Consider the following 24383-nt stretch of genomic DNA (forward strand, 5'->3'; position numbering starts at 1 on the left):
TTATATTATATTATATTATATTATATTATATTATATTATATTATATTGCAATGTAATTTTTACTTTTATATGCATTTTATTGATTTAAGCAACCCACAAATATGCAACAAAAGAAAAATACAGCTAAAATAATCCTGGTTAGTTGTTTTAAACTAATCTGTGCTTAAATTAAATTCTCCTGTAAGGATAATCAGTTAATTTGGGGAGGGTTGATTGTGTTTCAGACTGGTAATGTTTCTGTTCAGTTTTAGGAAGAGCATTCCATCTTGTATATTAATTTGGTGTATATAATACATGTCTGGTATTTAGCTTATGCCTAGTGTCTGTCCTGATCAGCTTCAATTAAAGGTACTTCAGTTCAAAGAACCAAGACTATATGAATGAAACAAGATTGTAAAATTAGAACAATATTACACATCTTAGTAAAGCAGAAAGGGCTGTGGCATAGTGGTAGAGTATTTATTTTGCATGCAGATGGTGAAAGGATCAGGTAGTGGGGCGATGTGAAAGACCTCTTGCCTGGGAGCCTAGGGTGCTGCTGCCGGTCAGACCAATGACTGACTGGGACTGATTTTGCACAAGGAGTTGCGCCGCCGTCACGCCTCCCTTTGCCCCGTTTCCATTGGTCAATTTCCCACTCGAAGCCGCACGGCCGCATTTTGACCTGCAGCTTCGCCCCATTTCCCCCGCAGTTTCGTGATCTTCAAAAAACAGGATCACGAAACCGCGGGGGAAATTGGGCAGCTACCAGGCGTTTAATGTGAAGTAATGGTTTGAAACAGTGGATTGAGGCCTACATTGCCCAAGATGTAGCTGGAAAGTGGCTCGTTTGAGCTGCTGGAAAGGATGAAGCAGGCAAAGGTGATGGGTGAATGACTTTTATCAGTTCCCTTAACAGGTAAAACACAGTTTATTTAGTTCCATATCAATTCAGTGGCTGTTATTTTTGAAGTTTGGTCAACAAGGTATTTAGGGTGAATGTTTGAATGTGTGTTGCCTTCACAATTTACCGGTACATGTTTTTTGTTAGGGAAATTCAGGATGTTCAACCTGAATTCCTAATGATTGAGATGCATTTGAATCATATACAGCACCTTGAGGTGCCTGAATGTCTTTTTCATCAGTTTAGTAGAAAGATATGAATGACTTGCAGCCAGAAAACCTAATTCACATTACAAGTATTTAGTATTTTTAAATTCAAGGTTCTGGAAAGGATGAAGCAGGCAAAGGTGATAGGTGAATGACTTTTATCAATTCCCTTAACAGGTAAAACACAGTTTATTCAGTGCCTGTTATTTTTGAAGTTTGGTCAACAAGGTATTTAGGGTGAACGTTTGAATGTGTGTTGCCTTCACAATTTACCGGTACATGTTTTTTGTTTGAGAAATTCAGGATGTTCAACCTGAATTCCTAATGATTGAGATGCATTTGAATCATATACAGCACCTTGAGGTGCCTGAATGTCTTTTTCATCAGTTTAGTAGAAAGATATGAATGACTTGCAGCCAGAAAACCTAATTCACATTACAAGTATTTAGTATTTTTAAATTCAAGGTTTGCTTTTTTTATAGTCACCTATTCTTGCATTTAATCACTTGCCCTGGACATCAGGTAACATTTTCTACAAGGCAAGCTGCTTGCTAGCCCTCCATTCAAATGTTGAAATATGGGAGGTCAGACAGGCCGGTAATCATTTTTAAACATTCTTTTAATTGGTCATTTAAAAAAACCTACTTAAGCTTTGTGGATGAAACAGCAAATGTGTTTAAAATAAGACTTCTGCAGTATAGTATCCTTAATTCCCAGTAGGCCCACTGATCAGAATGGGCTTAGTCTAGAGTAACACTGAATAAAATTGTCCAGAGAGCCTCAAAGAATGGCCATGGGGGAGGAAGTTGTGAATATAGACCGGGACTATGCTGCTGGGGAAGAAAAGTTTTAACTACCTGCCCACACACAGAGAGAGACACACCATTCCTCCAGCTGAAATGTGCCCCTCTCCCAGTTGTTTCTGGCTGTAATGGGAAACCAAAAAACTCTTTTTGTGCCTGTTTTCCCCTACTAGAGCTAGTGTCAGAGCTAGTGTCAGCCACAGCAAAAGGTGCAGTTTTAAGCAAGAAAACAGCATAGGGTGGGATAACTGGCGCCCTCTTCTCAAACACCACAGTCCTAAACCCCAGCAGCTGCTTCTTGATACCTAATAGCTATTGGAGATTTTAAAATTAAAAAATAAGACCAATACAGACTGCAGCAAATGTCTTACCTTCATTGATTAAAGTCAGTGGTGGGATCCGGAAAGGACTTTTTGTGGGAGAAGTAGCTGGATCAGGAGGTGGCCTTACATCTCTGTCTCTTGGATAACCTGGGTCTCTCTGTATTTCATTACTTCCCAAGAGTCCTGGGGTATATTGCTGACTGTTAGGAATGTGGTGAGGGACCACTTGAACTAATGGTGGAGAACCATGTGTATCCTGCCGTGAGAATATCCGCAAGCATTGCTCTTCCAATAAAGAGATGACAACGGATTGATTATTAACAAGATCAGTTAGTGCTGCGTATTTTATTTCAAGTTCTCTGTATCTTGTTGTCATCTTCAACATTTCTGTTGTGGCATTGAGGATTTTGTTTTCCAGCTGGGAAAGCTCAAGTGAATTGTCCCGTTTGCGGATTATCTCATGCAGAAGCTGCATGTACAGCTGAGTGACCCGGGAATTCATGTTACGGCTTTCTTTTCTCAGCAGCTTTACCTCGTTTACGATATTCCCATCCACATCTACCACTAGCTGCAGGAGATCTATCTCCCGTTTTTGCTTGGACAACACGTCTTTCAGATTCTCAATGTCCATCCTTGTAATTTCATCTTTTTTATTCTCTGGCCCTGGTCCTTTTGTGTTGACACAAATCGGTCCAGTTATTTTTTGTTCAGGAACAATAAATGTGTAGCCACACTTTCTTCCTTCATCTCCCCCTTCTGTAGAACGTGGGTGACGTCTCAGAGAGTTTTTGACTTTAGATTGTTTTGTACCGTGTCCATTGGACGCTAATAATAACAGCAAACCCCATGTCCACAAGAGTCTCTTCATTTTCAAGTGAGCTGAAGGCAAAGGGAAAAAATCTGTCAGGTAAAATACCATCAAAATAATCAAAAATAGAAAAAAACTAACTTGCCAACATATTACACTGAAGACAATGTAAGTACCAAATTTTAAACCAAACTGTGTTGGCTGTAATTACTCCAAATTTTAACTATGGGTAATTGAGATAAGTGGCACTTTATAGTTGTGGTTCATAAAATAAAAAGTAATTAACTAAATTAAAAGGTGTTGGGAAGTTATAACACTGCAGAACATGATACAAAAGTGTCCTTTCCGTGAAAATAATTTTCCAGATTTTACCACTAGTGTTCCTTAATAATAATAATATCAATGATAGTTACAGTTCTGATGGAATTCTGTTTAGGTGGATCTAATTAAAGGAGAATTTCCTTCTCAGTTTAGTAGCCTTTCCTTCATTCGAGTGTTGTACAAGACGTTATGCACTGTGCTCAGTGTGTTTGACCCTTTTCATCTCTCTTCCCATATCACTGTCTTTCCTTCCAGGGCACTCACAGCCTTTCCTTCATTCGAGTGTTGTACAAAATGTACAGCACTGTGCTCAGTGTCTTTGACCCTTTTCATCTCTCTGTCCCATATCACTTCCAGGGCACTCTCAGGTCCATAAATATGAAAGGACAGTGGCATGGCCTATGGTATGTGTAGTAATTGTCTTCTTCACTCAAAGCATTTACTTATTTTCGGCATGCAAGGCTATTCTAACAAAAGTCATAGTTTGGATTTTGGAATGGTGGCTGGCCTACAGACTATCCCATCCCTTTTCCCCACCATTAGATTTGTGCCACATGGCTTTGGTGGTATGTGATGAATCCCTTAACACTGGATGTTACTCCTCCCCAACACTCTGGAACTTTGGTAAATCTTTTCGCTGCCACCACTTGGGGGATACCCCAGCATCTGAGCATGGTAAATGCAGGATAAAGAGAAGACAAAATCCTTGCATCCCCTATATACATGTTTCCCTCATTGGGAATTTGGGGAACAAATTGAAAATTCCTTTTAGGAAGACTTTTGATGAATCATTGTCAAAGATGAAAGGCTTGCTTGCTGCATCCAACACCAAATTTAGAGAGGTATTTGACTAGAAATACATATCTGAGGTGTCTCTCCCCCTCCCCCCTCCCCGCATACCCACAGATGTACAAGTTGATTGGATCAGAGGCAGTGACAGCGTGACCAAAGGGTCTGTATGTTATCACTCTTCCTTATCTCATTAGTAAATAAATGTTATATCCATGTCAGGAAATGGAGCTTGGTATTTTCTTGTCCATTTAAAACAGGACATGTGTGCTTTGTCCTAAAATCATACGACCACATCCGTAATGTGGTGGGCAAATTTGTCTGCCCACCTGTGGAGACTACATAGCAAAGATCTTCATGATTGTATTTCACCCATGGAGTCATATTATTCACATGGTTTTCCCCACAGTATGAGCTTGCATCATTGTGAAGAAGGTTCTGCATTGTGGAGCATGCCTGTGAAAGGGGATTAACTAATACAGATGTGTGGGAGAACGAACAGGGTAAATTTTTGTTGGCGTTTTGTAAACTTAATTGCAATGCTGGCACTAGCTAGCATCCATTTAATTGCTTGAACACAAAGCCTTGCCTAGCTACATGAGAGAGAAGCTGGAAGCTCTGACCTCTCCCATCATCCATCATGTGTAACATCCTAATCATTCCAGTCCCTTACACATAGAATCACAACATAAAGATTTATGAGGGGATTCAGGCCAAGCCTTTCTGCCCCAATTCCCCCCTTCCACCCCAACTGACACAGCCACTATTCTGGAACTACCTACATTGAGCCACTGTGCTGCTTTGTAAAATCCAGACTTCTGCCTCATAGTAAGTCAGGAACTTCATTTCTTCCTCACAATGCAGAGCTAAAAAGAGTGGGTATGTTTGAAAGGCAGTTTGTTTTTTGTAGGAATAGAATTTCACTTTCCAACATGGTGTAAGCAGTAGAACTTCCTAATTGCTTTGGGCACACAAGATGGCATCATAAAGGAAGGCTTACCTCAGAAAACAGTAGCCTTGTTGACTTCAGAGGAGGTGATAATTTCTAAAGGGTAGCCAGTTACAGTTAATCTGTTGTAGTAATGTGAACCAAAATCAAGTGGCACCTTTAAAACTAGCCAAATTTAATCCAGCATAAGCTTTTGTGAGTCAGACCTGACTTCCTTAGTTCCATCCATACTCTATCCTTGCCTATTTGGGCTCCTGCGTCCTCTCTGCTACTGGCCTTTCATTAATGCCGTGGCCTTCGTCTACTCTTCTTGTCTGGCACTGGTGGCAGGTGGGCAGCAAAACGTGTTTCATATCAGTTCTCTGCTACTGGCCTTTCATTAATGCCGTAGCTTGCTCTGATGCTGGCCTGGAGGCTTTGATACACAAACTCAGTTCTTCCCAGAACAAAGTACCAAGAACATACATCTTGCTAATTGTTTAGGCTGATTCTTCTCTGGGGTTCATTTAATTTAAAATCTATTCCATGTATCTGATGTAGTAACAAGACTGAGCCTCAAATAGTGGAATGTGCATGCAAAGTTAAAATCCAACATGGCTAGCTGTTCTGTTATAGGCTTAAGTATTCACAGAGCAGCTTCTCTGGCGCCACTTTTGAACAAGAATGAAGCTATGTAGACTTATCCAAGGCCTATGAGTGTAGTACACAGAAATGGGATTTTCTGTCATAAGCAATCCAAGCCTGCTCTCAAATAGATAAGTCAGGCACTTCAGCTTCTAGGTGGCAAAAATCCAAAATGCTTTCCAAGCATACATCATTAGATGCCGTCAGATCATAGCCAATCTTCAGAGATGGTATACCAAATTTCGATCTGTCATCCTGGCTAGTAAATTGGGTTTGGGTTGGTGGTGTTTTTGTTTTTTTGTTTTTGAGGCTGTTTTTAGGACTTCATGGGTTCCTGAGAGACTGTTACAAGACTGAGCCAAGTATTTCAAACATTCACTGCGTAATCAAGCTGTTTAGGAAGTTTGTAAGGTGAATAAGTATTGTACTGCAAATGGGAAGAGTGAGGGTGAGAGTGAATGTAACCCCTAGCTAGGAATGGAATGAGCCAGGAAGGGGTGGAGCCTCTAGAGGCAGAAGGGTGCAGACTGTGTGGAAAGCAAAGGAGGGAAGCAAGACTGCCCTGCTGGGGAGCTTGAGCCTTAATCATAGGCTCTTAACACCTTGTTCAAGCTAACTATGGTTTGTGTATGGAAACTGTTAAGGGAGGGAGACATTGGTTCTAAATTGGAAATTTTAGAATTATTGTTTCAGGGCTGTATGATGTAATGGGGAGTTCACTTGGGACCCTCATGTTCAAAGCCGGTATACAGAATGCTCAGCTGGAGACTTCCTGGGCCACCAACAATAGGATAGAGATGGACTTTGGGGGTGGCAGGCTGTGAAGGAGGGAAAAGTTAAGTGTTACTAAGTTCTATGTTTTTGTTACATGATGATATGCTTTTAAGTGAAAAGTAAAAATGTTGTATTCTCTTTGAATTATTGCAAGATTCATTCCAAGTTCTGCCCCACAGAACCCACAAACTGAGGTTACACAAGCAGCTTGCCTAGAACTAGCTACTGAATTAATGATGGAGGCAAAATTTTAAGCTGAGACATTGCTGATCATAGCTCGATTTCTTAGCTACTATATTAGTCCAGCTCTCAAATCTATTGACTTCAAGAAAATGCTAAACATTTTGTCAGATATATGGATGTGGCTCTGCTGTAGGGTTTCCTTTCCCAAATATATTATGTAACATGAGAAGAAAATAACGTTACAATATATGTGTTGCCTTGTGTTCTATCATCTTCTGTTGAACCCTTTTCTTAAACCTTTATGTCATGAGTTGATTTGGTGGAGTGTGAGCTAGTTCCACAGTTTATAAATAAAGCATTTAATGTATTCCTCTATTATTCTCTCTTCTGTAGACATAGCACTGATCGCCTGACATTAAAAGAGATCTTCAGGTACACTGCCACCACAAGTCAAACTTTAAGTAAAGAGTACTGTAACTTTTGTTTTCTGGACTCATTATTGAATACATAAAGCATGCTTTTTCTTCTGATTTTCATTTTATTTTATTGCTGGTTGGTTAATTACTAATTAAAAGCACTTTAATTAGGAAAAAGAAGCAATTCAGCCAAACCAAAATGGCACAAGGCATCATAACATGTGTCCTACATCATTAAATAGGATAGTGCAATACATTAACTTGTTGCCGGAGGGTGGGGGGGCAGGGAATGTTCTGCAATGGTAGAGGAACGTGTGAAAGATACTGTAGCAGCTCATAAAGTTCATACACAAAACCGTTTTACTATTTAAATGAAGTTTTTCTATTGAAACACCAGAAATTAACACCAAGCTGCAATGTATTTCTGTATAATTCAGTTTACTGTACACAAGACTTTTCTATTTGTTATCTCTTACTGCACCATTGAATTTGGCATACGTTCTGGCTACCTTACAATGAAACAAGCACCCTAATCCCTGCCAAAATTTTGTAACATGAATACATTTTGTAGACTGCATAGCTTGCATAAATCTGAGTACAATATGTATAGTTTGGCATCACTGAGAGCAAAATCTAATCTGAAACGTTTTATCTTACTGGGTTGGATCCAATCACAGAGGGGGAGATTTTCACAGGTTTCCCCCTTCCCACTGAGGTTCCCCATAGGGCATTTAGCAGTCTTCCTGAGAACTCCCCAGAAGTAGCATTTTTAGGAGCACAGTGGAATGCAGCAGGAAGGGAGAGGCAGAAAAGATCTGTGCGTGCCAAGGTCCTTTGGATCCAACCCACTGCATGGAGGGACTGCTGCAAAATGCAGGAATGAAGAAGTTAAATTGAAGAGGCAAATTTGTATACCAGAAAATGGCATCAGAGACTGAGAATAAGGACAGTTCTGTATTTTCATTGTTCAGAGTGCTTTCATTTGATAACTGGACATTATCCTTGTAGCATGATGAACTGATAACTCCAGTCTTCAGTATTGAATTAAATTATACATCAGTCAGTTTTCAACAGATGTACATTTGAGCTCTCTGCAGTTTTGGGAGAATATTCTTTCAGAATGCTAAAATGCTTTGATCCTCAATTGATTAGTATATGCCTACCAATTCTGTGATTTCGTATGCGGTTTTTTTCATACATTCCTTACTCAAAAAGCAAGGGAACCTTTACCTTTTTACCAATTCTGTGCTTTCGTATGCGGCTTTTTCATACATTCCTTACTCAAGAATTGCTACAAAGTTTAGCAAAGTAAATCATGCATGGGTTACTTTTTAAGAGGAAATGTCTTACATGGCTTGCTTGCCTTGTTGTATTATGGTCATTGTGTGATATTTTTCCATTGAAATGAGCTGGGCTTCCTTTAATATGATGGCTGCTGTCTAGCAAATGAGTACCATCAGTGCAAACATGGGTTTCCCATTGTCAGCTGTGAGACAGCCTCTACTTGGAACTCTTTATCTTTCATCGCATGGCAAGTCTTTGAATCATAGGCAGTCTGATAGATGGCTTGAGAACCCCTCATCAGGAAAGGTGTAGAGCTAGAGCTATTGAATTTTTGCGTCATGTTTTACTTCATTGTAATTTTTATACTGAGTTGAAGAACTCTTCAATTAGCTCGTTTTAATGCAAGGTTAAAGGCCACCCTGATAAGCACTTAGTTTTTTAACTTCTACCTGACCAGAACCCTCATATTACTAAGCAGGTCGCTAGGTATCCCTTAGCTGCCGTAAGGCTCCAGGAATTGATTGTCAATAACTTTGAATAATTTACTTTTTTCCTCCTTTTAAAAAAGTTTATGATCACAAAGGGTTAAAAAGAGACAGATGGGTTAAATATTTGCTACAATTAAAACAAATAGTTCCCAAACAACTAATGATGAAAGTTTTATTTTTACTAACAGCTGAAGTACTGATACTTATACAAGCTTATTTATTTAAAACATTTCTATGCCATCTGTCCACCCAAGGAAGTAGGCATTAAAACAGTTCAGACACTAAAACAGCGCATATATATATAAATTTTTATACTGAGTTGAAGAACTCTTTAATTAGCTCGTTTTAATGCAAGATTAAAGGCCACCCTGATAAGCAGTTAGTTTTATATCTTCTGGGGAGGAGCCTGCAGCGCGGTGCAACTGATGCTCTAAGGAGCACTGGTCACTTCAGGGTTCGTTTTAAAGGGTCTTTTGGTTATATGGAGTTTTATATCTTCTACCTGACCAGAACCCTCATATTACTAAGCAGGTTGCTAGGTATTCCTTAGCTGCCGTAAGGCTCCAGGAATTGATTGTCGATAACTTTGAATAATTTACTTTTTTCCTCCTTTTTAAAAAGTTTATGATCACAAAGGGTTAAAAAGAGACATGGGTTAAGTATTTGCTACAATTAAAACAAATAGTTCCCAAACAACTAATGATGAAAGTTTTATTTTTACTAACAACTGAAGTACTGATATTTATACAAGCTTATTTATTTAAAACATTTCTATGCCATCTGTCCACCCAAGGAAGTAGGCATTAAAACAGTTCAGACACTAAAACAGCGCATATATATATATATATCCAAAACAATTAAAACATATAATCACACAAATAGAGAGGAGGGCTAATAAGAGTTAGTGAGGGAATGCCAAACAAAAAAGTCTTCACCTGCTGGTGGAAGGCAATGATAGAGGGAGACAGATGAATCTCCCTGGGGAGGAGGTTCCAAAGTTTCAGTACCATGACTGAGAAGGCCCTTTGTCAGGTTGCTGCAAGCATGTAACGTTAAGGCCTTCCTTAGACTTATTTGAACCTTTTAAAGTGTGTATTCTTTAACTTTTTCATTTAAAACCAGTATTGGAAACTCAAAAGACTAGAATTTTACATATCAAGGAAAGAAAAATTCCCAACAGACCAACTGTAATGTATAACCATAATTAGGGTTGCCAGACTCCCGGGGGCAGCAGGGGTTCCCCCGGTTTCAGGGGCTTCAATCTGCCACTGGCCTGCAGGGAAGCCCCATCCCGTACAGCTCCCTTGCACCCAATGTGTTGGTGCAGTGATGTCACCTGGAGGTGACATCATCGCGTCAGGCACATCATGCGGGGGACACTCTAGCATTTGGGTAAAAACTCTATGGTAACCATACCAGAAGTTCCCAGGTAGCAGCCTAGACCCCTCCACTGGCAGCCAGTAAGCATCTGGCAACCCTAACCGTAATGTCCAGGCACCTAATCAAAACCAGCCAAAACGACTTAAGAGTTTGCAGAGTTGTCAGTAACTGGCTAAGGATCAGAAATTACTTTGCATAGAATGGAAGGAATCAAAACTACTGTTGTCCTGTAATTCTTGCTGCCACTGAAAACTGCATGAACAATGGAAAACCCTCACTGCTTGAAAGCAAAAGAAAGTTACCAGTGGAAGACTGAATAGTTAAGCAGAGGCAGATGTCCTAATAAGCGTAGGAATTGTTACTTCTTGTTAAGCAATCCTTCTGTAAAGAGTTGCATCTGCAGCACGCAAATTAAGACCAAGAAAGTGACGGGTCAGCTGCATCTCAGAACCAGTGTAAGATTTAAAAGAGCCAGATGTTTAACCCAATCCTGTGTATTTCATTGTGTACATTTCTACTCTCCTGTAGCATGGCACTTTGTTGCCACTGGTTCTGTGCCAGTTTTAGATTTCTAAGAAAATCTCCAGTGTTTGTAGTCCCTTGTAATGTACAGTGGTAATTTCAAAGTGATCTTGTGCTACAAATGAATAGTTAACTGGCCTAATATCACTGAAAAGCTATAGTGGAGAGACTTTTTTTCTTTCAGGCTTGTTCCATGATTTTTGTACTCTTTTCAGGCATTAGAAACCACTGCTCGCAATAGTTGTGTCCTAACAAAGTTAGAGTTGCTGTGTGTGGTTAACTTGCAGTGGAAAATCCTAGTATAACTTTTAAACAAGTGCTGCTGACTGAAATGTCTGCTGTGGTGGACAAAAGAGGTGCTTGTTTATGAATAAGGAAAGTTCAAGTTAACACTTTAATTGGAAATTTGCATAGTAACTTGCACAGTATAGATTTTGAATTAGCTTTTCTTTTCTTTCATTAGAACTACACTGAATTTGTCATTGGTTCTAAGGAATACCAGCGCACAGACTTAGCAAGAAGATGTTTTATTATATTCATGGTCTGCCTGTAAAATTTTCTCTTGGTCAAAGTGTGCGTGTAGGTTGGGCGTATAATTTGAACATTTTGCTCTCTCATGAAAGCAGTTCACAAGCTGGTTCCATAGTAACATTGCCCCTTGTATTGTCTGCAGTGGGGACACCCTATAATGGCTTCGTGCAATAACAAAATACAAACTACATGCATTAATGAATTTCACTTCGTACACTAGCATAGTGAAAGGAACAACATCCATGTACACATCATATGAACAAATAGATGTGCAGAAAACATGCAGATTGGCAGTAAAGAAAATGTGAGAATACTAACCGTGTGATGACTTTCTTCTAACACAGAGCAAAAATCCGGTTGCCTTTTTTCTCCCGCAGCCAGTATTGTCGGCTGGTAATCTGTAACTCTAGAGAGAGCTGCTGCTTTGTCTTGCCATATTACGTCCAAGTTTGTATCACCCCATTTAGTTTAGTAAGATAACAGAGCCACCTATCATACTTTTCTTCTACTCCAGAAGAGACAGAGGGATTGTGTAGCTGCTCTGCCGTCTTTGCCTGGCATTTGCATGCTGAAATGTGCTAACCAGCAACAGCTGACCTCACTTCCATATACAGCACATTTGGGCGTGTGTTTTTTTTTTAAAAAAACAAATGCATGGCTAGACTTAAAACAGTCAGCACACACATGATGTCACCAAAAAGTTAAAGAAAAAAGTTCCAAAGGATTTCCTATCCACAACCTTTAGAGAAGAGAGGGAATTGGGGAGAGGGAGGAGGGGGAGAAGCACAGTATGAACAAGGAGAGATTGTTTTCTGGTTGAACAGAGAAGGGCAGATGGGAAAACAATTAATAAGAGGTCAGGCAATTTAGAAACATTTTATTGCCCTGCCTAAAGATGGCTTTCGAGTTGTTGCAATAGTGAGCTTCGTTTAGACGGGAAGATTCTTAGAGGCTATGTACCTCAAGTTTTGCATAGCCAAGAATGGAAGAAGCAGACAGTAAAATATAACAGTAAAATGAGCCATTTTTAGTCCTTAAGAATGCGGAAGAGAATGTCACATTCAATTATTTAAGTTTACTTAATGAGAAACAGTTTGAGCAGCAGTAGTCATAAAGAAACTTTTTGTGCAAGTAAGGTAATGTTAACTCTTGTGTTTCCTGAGTATAGGAATATGTCAAGGACAAGAGTTTGCAAGAGAAATTCAATTTTTAAAGACCAGAACATGCCACCTTTGACAGAATCTGCCTTATGACAACTTAGGTGGAAGTGTTTGTTTTTTCTTTCAAAGAAAATACTTTGTTCCTATGTCTGTAGGTTGATATGACATCTCTTATTTTAGGATTTTATACTTTGCTAAAGATCTTTAGCAGATAATATGGAGCCAGTATCCTGCTAAAGTAATTCTGGAAGCCAGACTTCTGAACATTTACTTAAATTCTGCTAAGAAGAATTAGGTATTTACTTTTGCAGTGCTATGCAGTTACTCCAGTCCAAGGCCATTAATATGATTGAGGTTAGTCTGTAGTAACTCTGCATTAGGGATTGCGTTGTAGGTTTACTACTTAATGTGCTTTCTTCACCTCCCCTCTTTTATAACAGCTGCCACTATTATAGGGCAAGATCACTTCCTCAGTTACTCTGGCCACTTCTACAAAAATATTTTAGCACTCTTGGTAGTGGCATCAACTGGTACATCATAGGGTAATCAATCTTGACTCCATGCCAGGCAAACACTATACAGTTGCAGCATTGTTGTCAGTCATGCAATGAACACTGATGGCCCTTTGTTTATCCAAGAACAAAACTAAATCTAAAGAACATAGTTAAGTCTAAAACATCTCCCCCAGGGAGCCTTCAGTGAAAGAACTTCAGAAGACCTGCGTATTAAAATGGAGGTGGGTATCTTGGAAAAGCCTTACTGTAATGTTGGCTCCTTGGGGAAAAAATGTTCAACAAAAAGTCATTCTGGAAAGACCCATTCCCAGCAGGAATACATTTGATTGTTTTACAAGAATCAGGATTACCAGGCAGGAAGGATCTCTTTGACTTGTTCATTCAAATTCACAGTGTCACCAGCGTATCCAGCAGAAGCATGTTAGGCCTGGGATGTTACTGTGGCATCCTTTGGTTCAGAGAAATACCAACATAACACAGCAGATATTTTCAGTTTTGCTAATTAAAAAAAACCCTGTAAGAACAACAAGTTGGATTCAAAATACCATCAGCAGAGCTCTTCTAAAGGAACAGAATTTTTCCACCTCCACTTAACACTCAACTTGCCCATGTTCTCCTCGTGGGTAACAGATGTAAGTGCTGCCCTGCTGGATTAGACTAATAGTCCACCTGATCCAGCATCCCATTACCACCAGTAGTAATGCCACTGAACTCAGAGTTCCCATTCAGCTACCATAACTACTAGCCAGCGGACCTGTTCTCCACAAATCAGTCCAAACTCCTTTTAAATCCATCTAAGGCCTGGCGTGATCTGGTCCATAGGGTCGCGAAGAGTCGGACTCGACTGTGCGACTGAACAACAACAAAAGTCAGGGGTAATCATCACATCTCCGTGTCAGCTAACCACCACCTAAAAGTAGTTCTTCCTTTTGTCTGGCTTGAATGTTCTGCCAGTCAGTTTCATAGGATTATCTCAAATTCTGGTATTATGAGAGAGGGAGAAAACTTTCCCTCTATCCACTTTCTCTACACCTTGCATGATTTTGTAGATCTCTTACCATGCCACACCTCAATTATTTTTACTAAAAAAAAAACCCTCTGCATGTTCTAGCCTTGCCTCAGCTGCCTTAGCTACATTCCAACCCCGTGATCATTTTGGTTGCCTTTGTACTTTTTCCAGGTCTTTAGTATCTTGGGGAGGGGAGTTGCGTGATGACCAGAACAGGACATGTTATTCAAACTGAGGTCTAACCACATCCAGTTACTATAACATTAGTTTTATTTCAGTCCCTTTCTTGCTAAATATGAAGTCAATTTTTCAGCGAGTTATCCACCAAAGCACCAATGCCATTGTCAGTTCAGGAGCCCCCATCGGTATATTCATGGAATTAGGGAATTTTGCCCCAATGTCCATAATTTTTCATTTCCTTTGAATTTCATCTGCCATTTAATCATCCATTCACCTTTTCAGTGAGGTTGGCTTAGAGGTTGTTACAATACCTTTGTGTGTTCATCATCCAAACAATTTTGATGTCATCTGTACATTTTGCTAGTTAACTGCTCAGCTGTAGTTCTAGGCTATTTATTAAATAATTAAATAGCACCAATCCCAAAAATGATCTCTAGAGAAGCCCACTGTAGACTATTCGTCCTGCTGCTTTAACCACTTACCATTCCATAAAAGGACAAACCCTGTTACTACACAACTGCAGGAATAGAAGCTTTTGAGGCACCTTGTCAAATACTCCTGAAAATACAAGCGTAACATGTCTACTGGGCTACCTCTGTCCACATGCTTGTTAACTAAAGAGATATAACATTTCCAAAACTTTTGAAACCATGAGGGAAAAGCTTTTCCCTATTTTTTTTGGGAAAAAACCAGAAGGGTGTGTATGAAATATACGCAGTACTTACTTTCCTGTCAAACCCAAACTACTTTTTCAGATTTAGCAACATGAAATAAGCTATTTATAATCAGCATATTCAATTGTACTATTTGGCATATCTATGGAATTTAAAAGTATAACTATGTTAATTTTCTGTACAGAAAAAATATACCCAGTACTTGAGAAGGGGTTACAAACTGCAGCACCCTATGCTGCTATAGCACATGTATTTTTTTTATTTATGCCATCTGAGAGGTAGGAAAAATAAAATTTGAAAGTAGAAAATGAATTCTGTAGTAAACAAAAGAAAGTATTGTTTTGACTGAAACTCTTTCATAGTCACAGCAGGACTACAGCATGTTCTGGATATTAAGATAACTACTATTGAAAACACTGAATTATTTAATAGTGTATTGCTTTAAACTCATTATAGCATATTAATAGTTGAATAGACTATTTACATTTAAACAAAAAAGTCTTGGAAAATATTGCATGTGTTTCTAGTGTAAGAGGGGTTTTTCCCCAGTGCTTCCCCAAATTTCCATTGGAAAAATTGAGGCAGTTCTCAGACTTTTTCATACTATGCATTTTGAACTTGTGAAATCTTGCCTTAAGCGTTTTACTCATTCTAAAAGAGAAAATGTTTCATAAGAGTTGTTTTTCCCCAGTGTTCCCTGAAATTTTTCAGTTTTTCCATTGGGGGAAAGCCCTTGGGCAGGGAATGTTTTTCCCATTTTGGAGGTGGCCCTCCCATCTCTAGTTGACACTCAAAGAATAGATGGAGGCTGAGCTTGCGTATAAAAAAACTGTTTTGTTTTTCCTTAAATAAGGGCAAATCTTCTACATCTTTAACAACTCTGATTTTTATTAAGTTCTATTAATTTACCTAGGATAAAATTTAATTGTTTTATAGTTTACTTGGATGTCCCCCGGATCCCTTTTTTAATAAAACATTGTGATGTTGGACAGGGGTCATTTCGTAGAGGTGCAGGAGCTTATTAGCATAACTCATTAGCATAAATTATTTGCATATGCCCCACCCCCTGACAGCACCGGAAGTGTGTCAGAAGGCAACACCCACTGCTCAGGCTTCACTGAACAGTTTTGGATTGCTAGCTGTTGGGGGGGGGGGAGAGAACGTGCAGATCTGTCCTCACAGAGGAGGCAGAGCTTGTACCTGAATAAAACTTGGTCTTAAAGGTGCCACTGGACTGTTTTGGGCTTGGGGGGGGGGCGTCTCTGCAGCTTACCTGGCTGCTTCTTGCTCTGACTGAGGGCTGCTGGGAGCAGGGGGTGGGCCTTGTTGCATGTGCCTGCCCCCTAGGCTCTTTATGCCAGAGCTCTGCTCCGGCAGGAAATAACCCCTGATGTTGGATGTTTCTGGCATGTTAGCAACAAATTACATATTTTTATTAGAAGATCAGTAGTCTTATTTTTGAGTTAAGAACAGAAATGTAAAATTTACAGAAATTTTGAAGCCATGGGGGAGGAACGGGTTTTTCCCAATTCTTTAGAGGAAAAACAGAAATGGGTTTGTTTGTTTTTTAAATATCTGCAATACCTGTTGCCCTGTCAAACATAAACTAATTTTACTGCTTTAACAACAGAAAATGCATCATTTATAACTTAGCACATAAAATTGCAATATTTGACATATTTATGGTACCTTAGTTTTGTACAAGCAAAACTGCAGATGAACTGATATCTGAGAGACAACTGCAAGCTGAGGCTTCCTGTGCTATTTTGTCACATCTTTTGATAGCTGGTTAGAGAAAGCTGTCAATGGAAACTTTCCGTTTTCCTCTTTAGTGCAGTTTTTGCCCCACCTTCTTCTGATCTTTTTTTCTCCCTCTTGCAAGGTAAGGCAATAAGCTACTTTTTACTCAGTCTGTGGGTAAATGTGTTACAGTTGTTTGAAAAGGTCAACCACATCAGGTCAAAATGACAACAGAAGGAATGCAGCTGTTGAGAAACAGAAAGCCCTGCATGCTCCTTTCATGAAGATTAAGTATCCTTCTAGGTGCAGAAATGCATCTTCTACTAAAGAGCTGTGTATGTCTATAGCATGCCCACCTTGTCTTTAAAAGCATTTCACTCATTCAAAAAGAGAAAATATTTCATTGGAGGTTCCCCCCCGCAGTACTCCCCAAAATTTCCAGTTTTTCCATTGGAAGGGGGGGGGGACTTTGGAAAAGAGGGAGAATTTGGGGGCTTTTTCCAGGCTTTTACATCTCTAATTCAGAACTGTTGGATGTATATACTATCTGGACTCAGTGTCCTTGCTATTTTTAATTTGTAAGTTACCCCTAGAATGTCTGTAGAAACCTCTGTTTGACTCTATTTTGTATAAGCTAGGCTTTGACACACAGTGGACTGCGTAGTTCTGCTCTGACACTGCTAATTTTTAGAGACTGCTGCTTGTGTGTGTGTGTACCTGATTTAACATTAAATAATGTTGGTGGAGAGGCGGAATCTCAACCTGGATTGAGTTCATAATGTAACTCATGTTACATATACCTCTATAAAAGGTGCATTCATCTTATTCTGGCAGTAATAACCTGGTTGTCTTCGCCAATAGCAGAGGTATGTAACTCTTGGGAAGGGGGAGCTTAACTTGCAAACAGCTTTAAACTTAAAACTGAAATGAAAGCAAGTGTTCTGTCATATTGCACATTAATTGTCCACTTATATTGGGTGAATTTTAATTCATGGATTGGAGGACTAAGCTCCCTACCCATCACATGCCAAGGGCCTGTTTCTCTTTATCTTGTCCTTTGCCAAGCAGCCCCTTTTTCCTTCTTTGTTTTTCTCTGACTTTCTCATCCAGTCATTTGAATGTATATTGTTAAAAGCTGGCCCAACCTAAGGAACTGAAGGGAGAGAATAAAATCCTTTTTATGTCCTGATTCGATAATGACACACGAGAGGCTGATGGTAGTTCAAAAATAACAAACTGTTTTATTTAACTTGAGGGGAAATGGTCAGGTAGGAATCAGATATAGGACTTATGAGGTGAACAGGCAACAGGAATGAGGTAACTGTATAAAAATTAAATGCCAGATAATTCATCACATGTAATTGTTTCTGTTATTTAGACAGGTCTTTAAAAACTTGAGATTTCTTGGCAACCTCTGCTTACATAAACAAGCTAAAGCTTCTTGGTATCACAGACACTAAAGTTGGTGAAGGCAGGACCATTCAAACAAGTTCCAATTTCCCTTCTTAACCACTTAATAGGGATCACCCCCTTTTCTAGGAGCTATTTCTCTGAGGCTAGAATGAAGATCCTTCTTGATCCTCTCACTCCTTAGCCTTCCTTCCTAGTCAACTGTCAGTTCTTAACTGCCACTTTCAACTGAAGAATTCCATTTGAATCCCCTGTCATTCAACGTTCTCAGGATGGGTTACAGGATTAACCATTTACTGTCCATCACAGGGCCATAACCCCAAAATTGCTGGTTTTACGGGAGAAGGGTGTGGTGGAACAGTCCTGCTCTGGCCTGCAGGCCCTGTTCTACCCTGCCCTCCTGGGTTTTCCCAACACCTGGAGGAGATTTTCTTTTTCTGTGTTCAACCGTCACCACCACATGACCTATGTAGGAATTGTCCACTGGGAGGGTCCTCCAGAACTCAGGTAAGAGTTCTGTCCACTTCAATGGAATCAGCACCAAAGAGACCCTTCCTCCTTGCTCCCAGGAGTTTTATCTCTTTTCCCACCCACTGTCCAGGTCAGGCTTGGCCAAAGAAGCTTATCTTGAACTCCCCAGGAGTTCTTCCTGAAGGCTTTCTAGCCTTAATTCCTCCAAATCTCTGTTCCCTGTTTTTTTTGGGGGGGGGGCTGGATCCATTAGCATTTCTTAAAAGGTGGCTGAGGTGAGGCTGGAAAAGCAATTGAATTGACTTTCCCCCTTCTTACCTTTTCTCAGCCTAGAGAGAAAAACATTTTAAAAACTCAAGGTGAAAAATTCGTTTCTTCACAAAGGGTTCATCCAGCATTCATGTGAATGTTCTTTCCTAAACGTTGCCTTCCCAATCCCTTTACCAGCTCTGCTCACAATCACCCACTTCTTTCCTCCCATGTCAGAACATCACCCTGCAGGTTTCACCATCTAGTCTCCTTCCCTATATCCTGAAACAGCTCTCCTGTACTGCCCCCACCCATCTCTTTCACACCATTCCCCTTAGAGATATGGGCCAATTGCACATTCTTGCAACCAAAAGTCAATCAAAACTAAAAGCCACTTACGTGCTGTTTCTGTGTGGTTGTCTCTATCTCTGAGTGACTGAGAGAAAGGTATTTTGAATAGAGGATAAAGGTAAAGGTAAAGGTTCCCTTGCTCGAAAGCCAGTCGAATCCGACTCTAGGGTTGCGGTGCTCATCTCCGTTTCAAAGCCGAAGAGCCAGCGCTGTCCGAAGACGTTTCCGTGGTCATGTGGCCGGCATGACTAAACACCAAGGCGCACGGAACGCTGTTACCTTCCCACCGAAGTGGTCCCTATTTATCTACTTGCAATTTCTTGCTTTCGAACTGCTAGGTTGGCAGGAGCTGGAACTAGAGACAGGAGCTCACCCTGTCCTGCGGCACCCGGGTCTTGAACCGCTGAAGTACTGACCTTCCACAGCCTGCAGTTCAGCGTCTTAACCACTTGAGCCACCGCAGCTCCTGAATAGAGGATACAAGTTGTGAAATATTGGATTTTTTTGCCTTGCAGTTCTGTACTTAATACTTTGTGGCAAAGGGATGACTTCTGGGCTCAGTCTAGTCAATGAGTGTATGCAAAAGCAAAACACTGTGTTTTAAGTAAGTGATTTTTCTAATAAGCAGTGGACAGCAGTTCCATGGATGGTAGTTCTAGCCAATGTACGTTTAAAAGGCAGTAAAAACTCCTGAAGTTTTAATTAGTATACAGTAGATCATTGTATTACATTGTAATGTGTTAGCTGTTTTTGGAATGACTTTTTACTTCTGGGTCCTAGATAAAGGAATCTTTCTGCTCTTACCTTCAGGTATTTATCTCTCAGACTTGACATATATCGACTCAGCGTATCCATCCACAGGAAGTATTCTGGAAAATGAGCAGAGATCAAACTTAATGAATAACATACTTAGAATAATTTCAGATTTACAACAGTCTTGTGAATATGGTAAGTTTTATATTGTACTTTTATACCATACCATTGTAGGTAACTTTATGATCTTCAACGTGGTCTCTGTGCTTCACACCCATGGGATCTAGTGCACACGCGTTGGACCGATCAGTGCTGTAGCAAGCGTTTTTAATGGATTTTCGCGCCCAGTCCCTCGGGCATGTGCAGGAACCCCACCACGCATTCCCAGAGGGGTGGGCGCAGACATCCTGCCAGTTCCTTTCTTACCGCCGCGTTGAAAAGACCTCTTTCTTCATCGGTCTGATCAGTTCGCTGTTCGATTCACACCACCCGCCCTCCTTCCCCACTGCTGTCAGCTTCTACATTTTTGAATAGGGGTTGATTTGCATGCGCACTAGATCCCATGGGTGTGAATGCACAGATGACCACCAGTTACTGGTAAGCAACCCGCTTTTCAAGCAACTATGAGCCATTTCTTTTTAAAAGAAAGAGAGTGGTAGAAGAAAGATAAAACCCAGGATCTAAAGAATCACACAGATGTTCTCCATCACATGCCACAAGAGCAGGCCATTTTTGAAAATGAAGTGAGTTCCAAGAGTAGTTTCTTAAATGGAATAGGGGTCTGCCGTCAAATGCACTAAGCATATCTCAGCCCTTGGGTATGCCCTAAAGTAGTTTTGTGGATCCCAGCCATAACCTGGAGAAGTAAATGTAAGCAGGGGTATTTTGTCATTTAATTAGTTTACTAGACAACATGCAAAAGCAAAATGCTACTAAGAAATCTGAGTTTTTAAAAATAGTTAACATTTATATTTCAAGTGGCCCTTGGAGGCCACTTCCCTTTCTTTAGTACCTGGCATTGTAGAATATGATATTAAAATTAACTGCTGCTGAAGCAACAAATAGGCAGCTGTGGAGAAGGAGAAATGTTTTGGGAATATCTCTGATATTGCAGAAATCTCTAGCAGACTACAGTTATCTATATGATGTGTTGTTTCAGCCATTCATGCATTAATCTATAACGTCATGTATTCATGCATTTGTTTAAAATTGTTATCTTTTGGTGGGTTGTGTAAATTGTGTTAGGGAAGACGGTTGTGTCCATTGGTAAGCCAGGATGTTTATTAAATATTTCTAGGTAATTGTGCAATATTATGCTGTGTCTAACAGGACAGGGTAATAATTTGTTCTTTATAGCCATGCCCCGAAGTCCGTATGCATAAGAGATGAGATCCATAATTTGTCATTTGCAGTTGCCTCTCTAGCATTCCCCAGCAACAGTTTCTGAAGTCACTTGCACATTTGAGCCACTGGATCCATTCTTGTATTATGGTTGGTAGAAAAGATTTAAGTGTCACATTAGGAAATGTTGCCGAGGAGAAATATGGGGGAAGATATATAAACATGAATATAGGGTAAAAGTAGTGCTGCTTCTTCTTCCACCCCAGCAAATTTTATTTAGATTTCCCTTCATGAAATATGGTTGGCAAGAAGGATGCTGGTTCCCTTCATGGGTGCTCACCTGCTAGCTTATAGTTGGAGAGATTCATGGCACCTGGTATTTTTGAACCTAAAAAAGTTAGTCAGGAATAGAAAAGGGCCAACTCTAAAAGTCTAATAATAAAATGTACAAAAATATATGTGTGTGTTTATTCAACATAAATTAAAATAACAAACAAGGGCCCATTCATACCTCATATAAAACTATAAAAACATACAAGGGCTAATAAGATAGACCTAACACGTTTCGGCCTTTACAGGCCTTCCTCAGAGGTCTAATACATACAGAACATATTGGCTGATGTGCAAAAATACATCCAATTCTACATATACAAAATATGGAATAAAGACCAGAAATCAATTGTTCCAAAGTTTAACCACTGGGCAAGGAAAAAAAATACAGAAATACAAATGAAGCCTCCAGTGAAATCACATGTCCAGTGGTACTTCTCTCTGGTCAACTGTATATTCATCTAAGGTTGTACAGCCAAATGTTCCAAATAAAATGTTCCTTAGGTTAAAAGCAGTGTTGATCAAAAACTTTTCTATTCCTGACTAACCTTTTTAGGTTCCGAATTCTAGGTTTAGGTTCAGGGTTTTTTCCCTTTTTTCTTCTTTGACCTGGTATTTTTAGCCACTGTGTGACAGAGTGTTGGACTGGATGGGCCATTGGCCTGATCCAACATTGGCTTTTCTTATGTTGTTCTCCTTTGGCACAGTTGTCAGCCAAATGCCAGCTTATCTGTGACCGGAGACAGCATCACAAACAGTTCAGAACCATACAAAGAATGCAAGAAATACAATACTGTTAAATGAAAGGAAGATACAAAATAACTGACTTATACACTGTTTGCTATCTAGATATCTCTGTGCTGCCTCATGTTCAAAAATATCTGAATTCTGTTCAGTATATAGAAGAGCTTCAAAAGTTTGTGGAAGACGACAACTATAAGTAAGCATGAACACTAATGAATAAAAATGCATGTGGCTTTTTCCAAGTCTGAGCCTCATAAACTACAATAAAGGAAGGCAAAAATAAATGTCTGCTCTTTTGTTTTCTCAGTTCTTTGTATTTTTTTTTCTCTACAGTGTATAGACTTCCATTTTTCATGATGTCTTTCTTGCAACTCATCTGATTTGGGGTTAAACACCTATCTGCAAAATATGCCCTAGTAGTAACTGAAGTCTTGCAAATATCTAAGGAATGTTATGTCATTCTTTGTTCTATCTGGATGTAGTTCAGCTTCTCTATACTTTCCCCAGTCTGCCTACTTATCCCCAAGTCTGTCTTTAGGGCTAGATCTGTGTTCACAAATTGATTCTGGCTCTCTGAAAGTTGGGACTGGCAATCACAAACAGTGTTGGAAGATTTCCATGGAGTCATAATGCAGCCATAGTAGCATGGAATGGTTTGATCTCAAGATTCCTGCACAGAGCAAAACAAATAATAAATGTATACCTGCGTTTTCACAAGAATAAAATCGGTAGCTGTCTCCGTGTAGCTGATGTTGTTTGCAAACAAAAAATTTTGTTTTGTTTTTAATTCAGGCTTTCATTAAAGATAGAGCCTGGGACCAGCACTCCTCGTTCTGCTGCTTCTCGTGAAGATTTAGTAGGTAGGTGTTTATCGGAGGGGCAGCAGAGGTAGTTTATGAAACACCTCTTTGGTCTCATTCTACTGTGAAGTTGTCTATTATTAAAGTTATGTACCATTTACAATAGAACTTCTCAGAGCATTGTTTAGCCCAGGATTATGTTTCCAGCTTCCACGCCCATACTGGTGCTTCTCAGGCCTTCTCACCACAGTCCTTGCACCTCCTGAAAAGTTTCTAGAAGAGGTTGAAAGGTTACATTGGCTTAGGTTCCTCTGCTTTCTGTCTTACATGGATCCTTCTGCATACACAACCATGAATTTATCTGGGGTCATGTCCCTTGAGGCTCTCAAGACTTAGCAGGTTTCCAGAGCTCATTCACACCTTGAGAAGGGTACTACACAGGTCTTGCAAACTGAGGGCCATGGCTTCCTTGATTGAGTCAATCCATCTCATGTTGGGTCTTCCTGTTTTCCTGCTGCCTTCAATGTTTCTGGGCATTATTGTCTTTTCCAGTGACTCTTGTCTTCACTAATTCATGCTACTACCATGTTTATCCTATTATATTTACCTAGAAAAAAGGAAATGACACCCTGTTTCAGAGATGCCTATCATCCATTTTCTTTATATGATTTAGTTTTAAAACTGGGTTTTACAAAATGAAGCAAACTGCAATGTTGGCATTAAGTACAAAAGGTTTTTGCCTGTTTATAGACTGTTGATGTTGAAAAACCAAAGATCTTTGAACAATTGTGCAGTAAACATAGTTTCAGCCCTACTCTGCACACAGAAGCTGAAGGATTGTAATACAGCCATAAGTTCTAAGCTAAAAATGGTTTTGTTCATTCACAGGCCCTGAAGTTGGAGCTTCTCCACAAAGTATACGAAAAAATGCTGCAGCTGAAGGGGCATTGCTACCGCCAACTCCTCCATCCCCTAGGAACCTGATTTCACACGGTCATAGAAAATGTCACAGTTTAGGATACAAGTCAGTGGCTGGCTTTTAAATTAATTTTAAATACAATATTGTTTTAGCATGTTCACTTCCATTTTGTTATCAGTTTGATCTCAGAAGACCCGGAAATTATTTTTAAAAGCCACTCTGTTCACCATTTGGTTTAGCACTTCATGTACAGAACTGCTTAAATATCTCATAAGAGGTTTTTGCCTGTTTATAGATATATCAATATTGTATGCACATAGAAAGAAAACGAAAGAATGATGACAGATGTTGTGGTCACATAGAACACATAGAAGTTGCTTTCTCTTTAGCATGCCTACACCCAAAGCCCATCAGACATGTTGGGTGGCTCAAAAGGGGCTTGATATGCCTGCC

At 39.8% G+C, this 24383-nt stretch overlaps 2 protein-coding genes across 2 annotated transcripts in view; one reads left to right on the forward strand and one right to left on the reverse strand.

The window, feature by feature from the left end:
- Positions 1-11913, reverse strand: part of ANGPTL1 (angiopoietin like 1) — a 24810-nt gene extending 12897 nt beyond the window's left edge. Inside the window, exons 1-2 of the mRNA XM_015411415.1 lie at positions 11603-11913; positions 2264-3094 (exon numbers count right to left, since the gene is read on the reverse strand). Of these exons, the coding sequence (XP_015266901.1) occupies positions 2264-3083 (820 nt within the window). The 5' untranslated portion in view covers positions 3084-3094; positions 11603-11913. The remainder of the gene's footprint in view (positions 1-2263; positions 3095-11602) is intronic.
- RALGPS2 (Ral GEF with PH domain and SH3 binding motif 2) overlaps positions 1-24035 on the forward strand; it is a gene marked incomplete at its 3' end in the record, with an annotated part of 88359 nt that extends 64324 nt beyond the window's left edge. Inside the window, exons 8-11 of the mRNA XM_015411414.1 lie at positions 19854-19991; positions 22317-22407; positions 23004-23071; positions 23900-24035. Of these exons, the coding sequence (XP_015266900.1) occupies positions 19854-19991; positions 22317-22407; positions 23004-23071; positions 23900-24035 (433 nt within the window). The remainder of the gene's footprint in view (positions 1-19853; positions 19992-22316; positions 22408-23003; positions 23072-23899) is intronic.
- Between the last annotated feature and the right edge of the window lie 348 nt (positions 24036-24383).

Source organism: Gekko japonicus, unplaced genomic scaffold (genome assembly GCF_001447785.1).
Source record: "Gekko japonicus isolate JY-2015 unplaced genomic scaffold, Gekko_japonicus_V1.1 scaffold3276, whole genome shotgun sequence".
NCBI lineage: Eukaryota > Metazoa > Chordata > Lepidosauria > Squamata > Gekkonidae > Gekko > Gekko japonicus.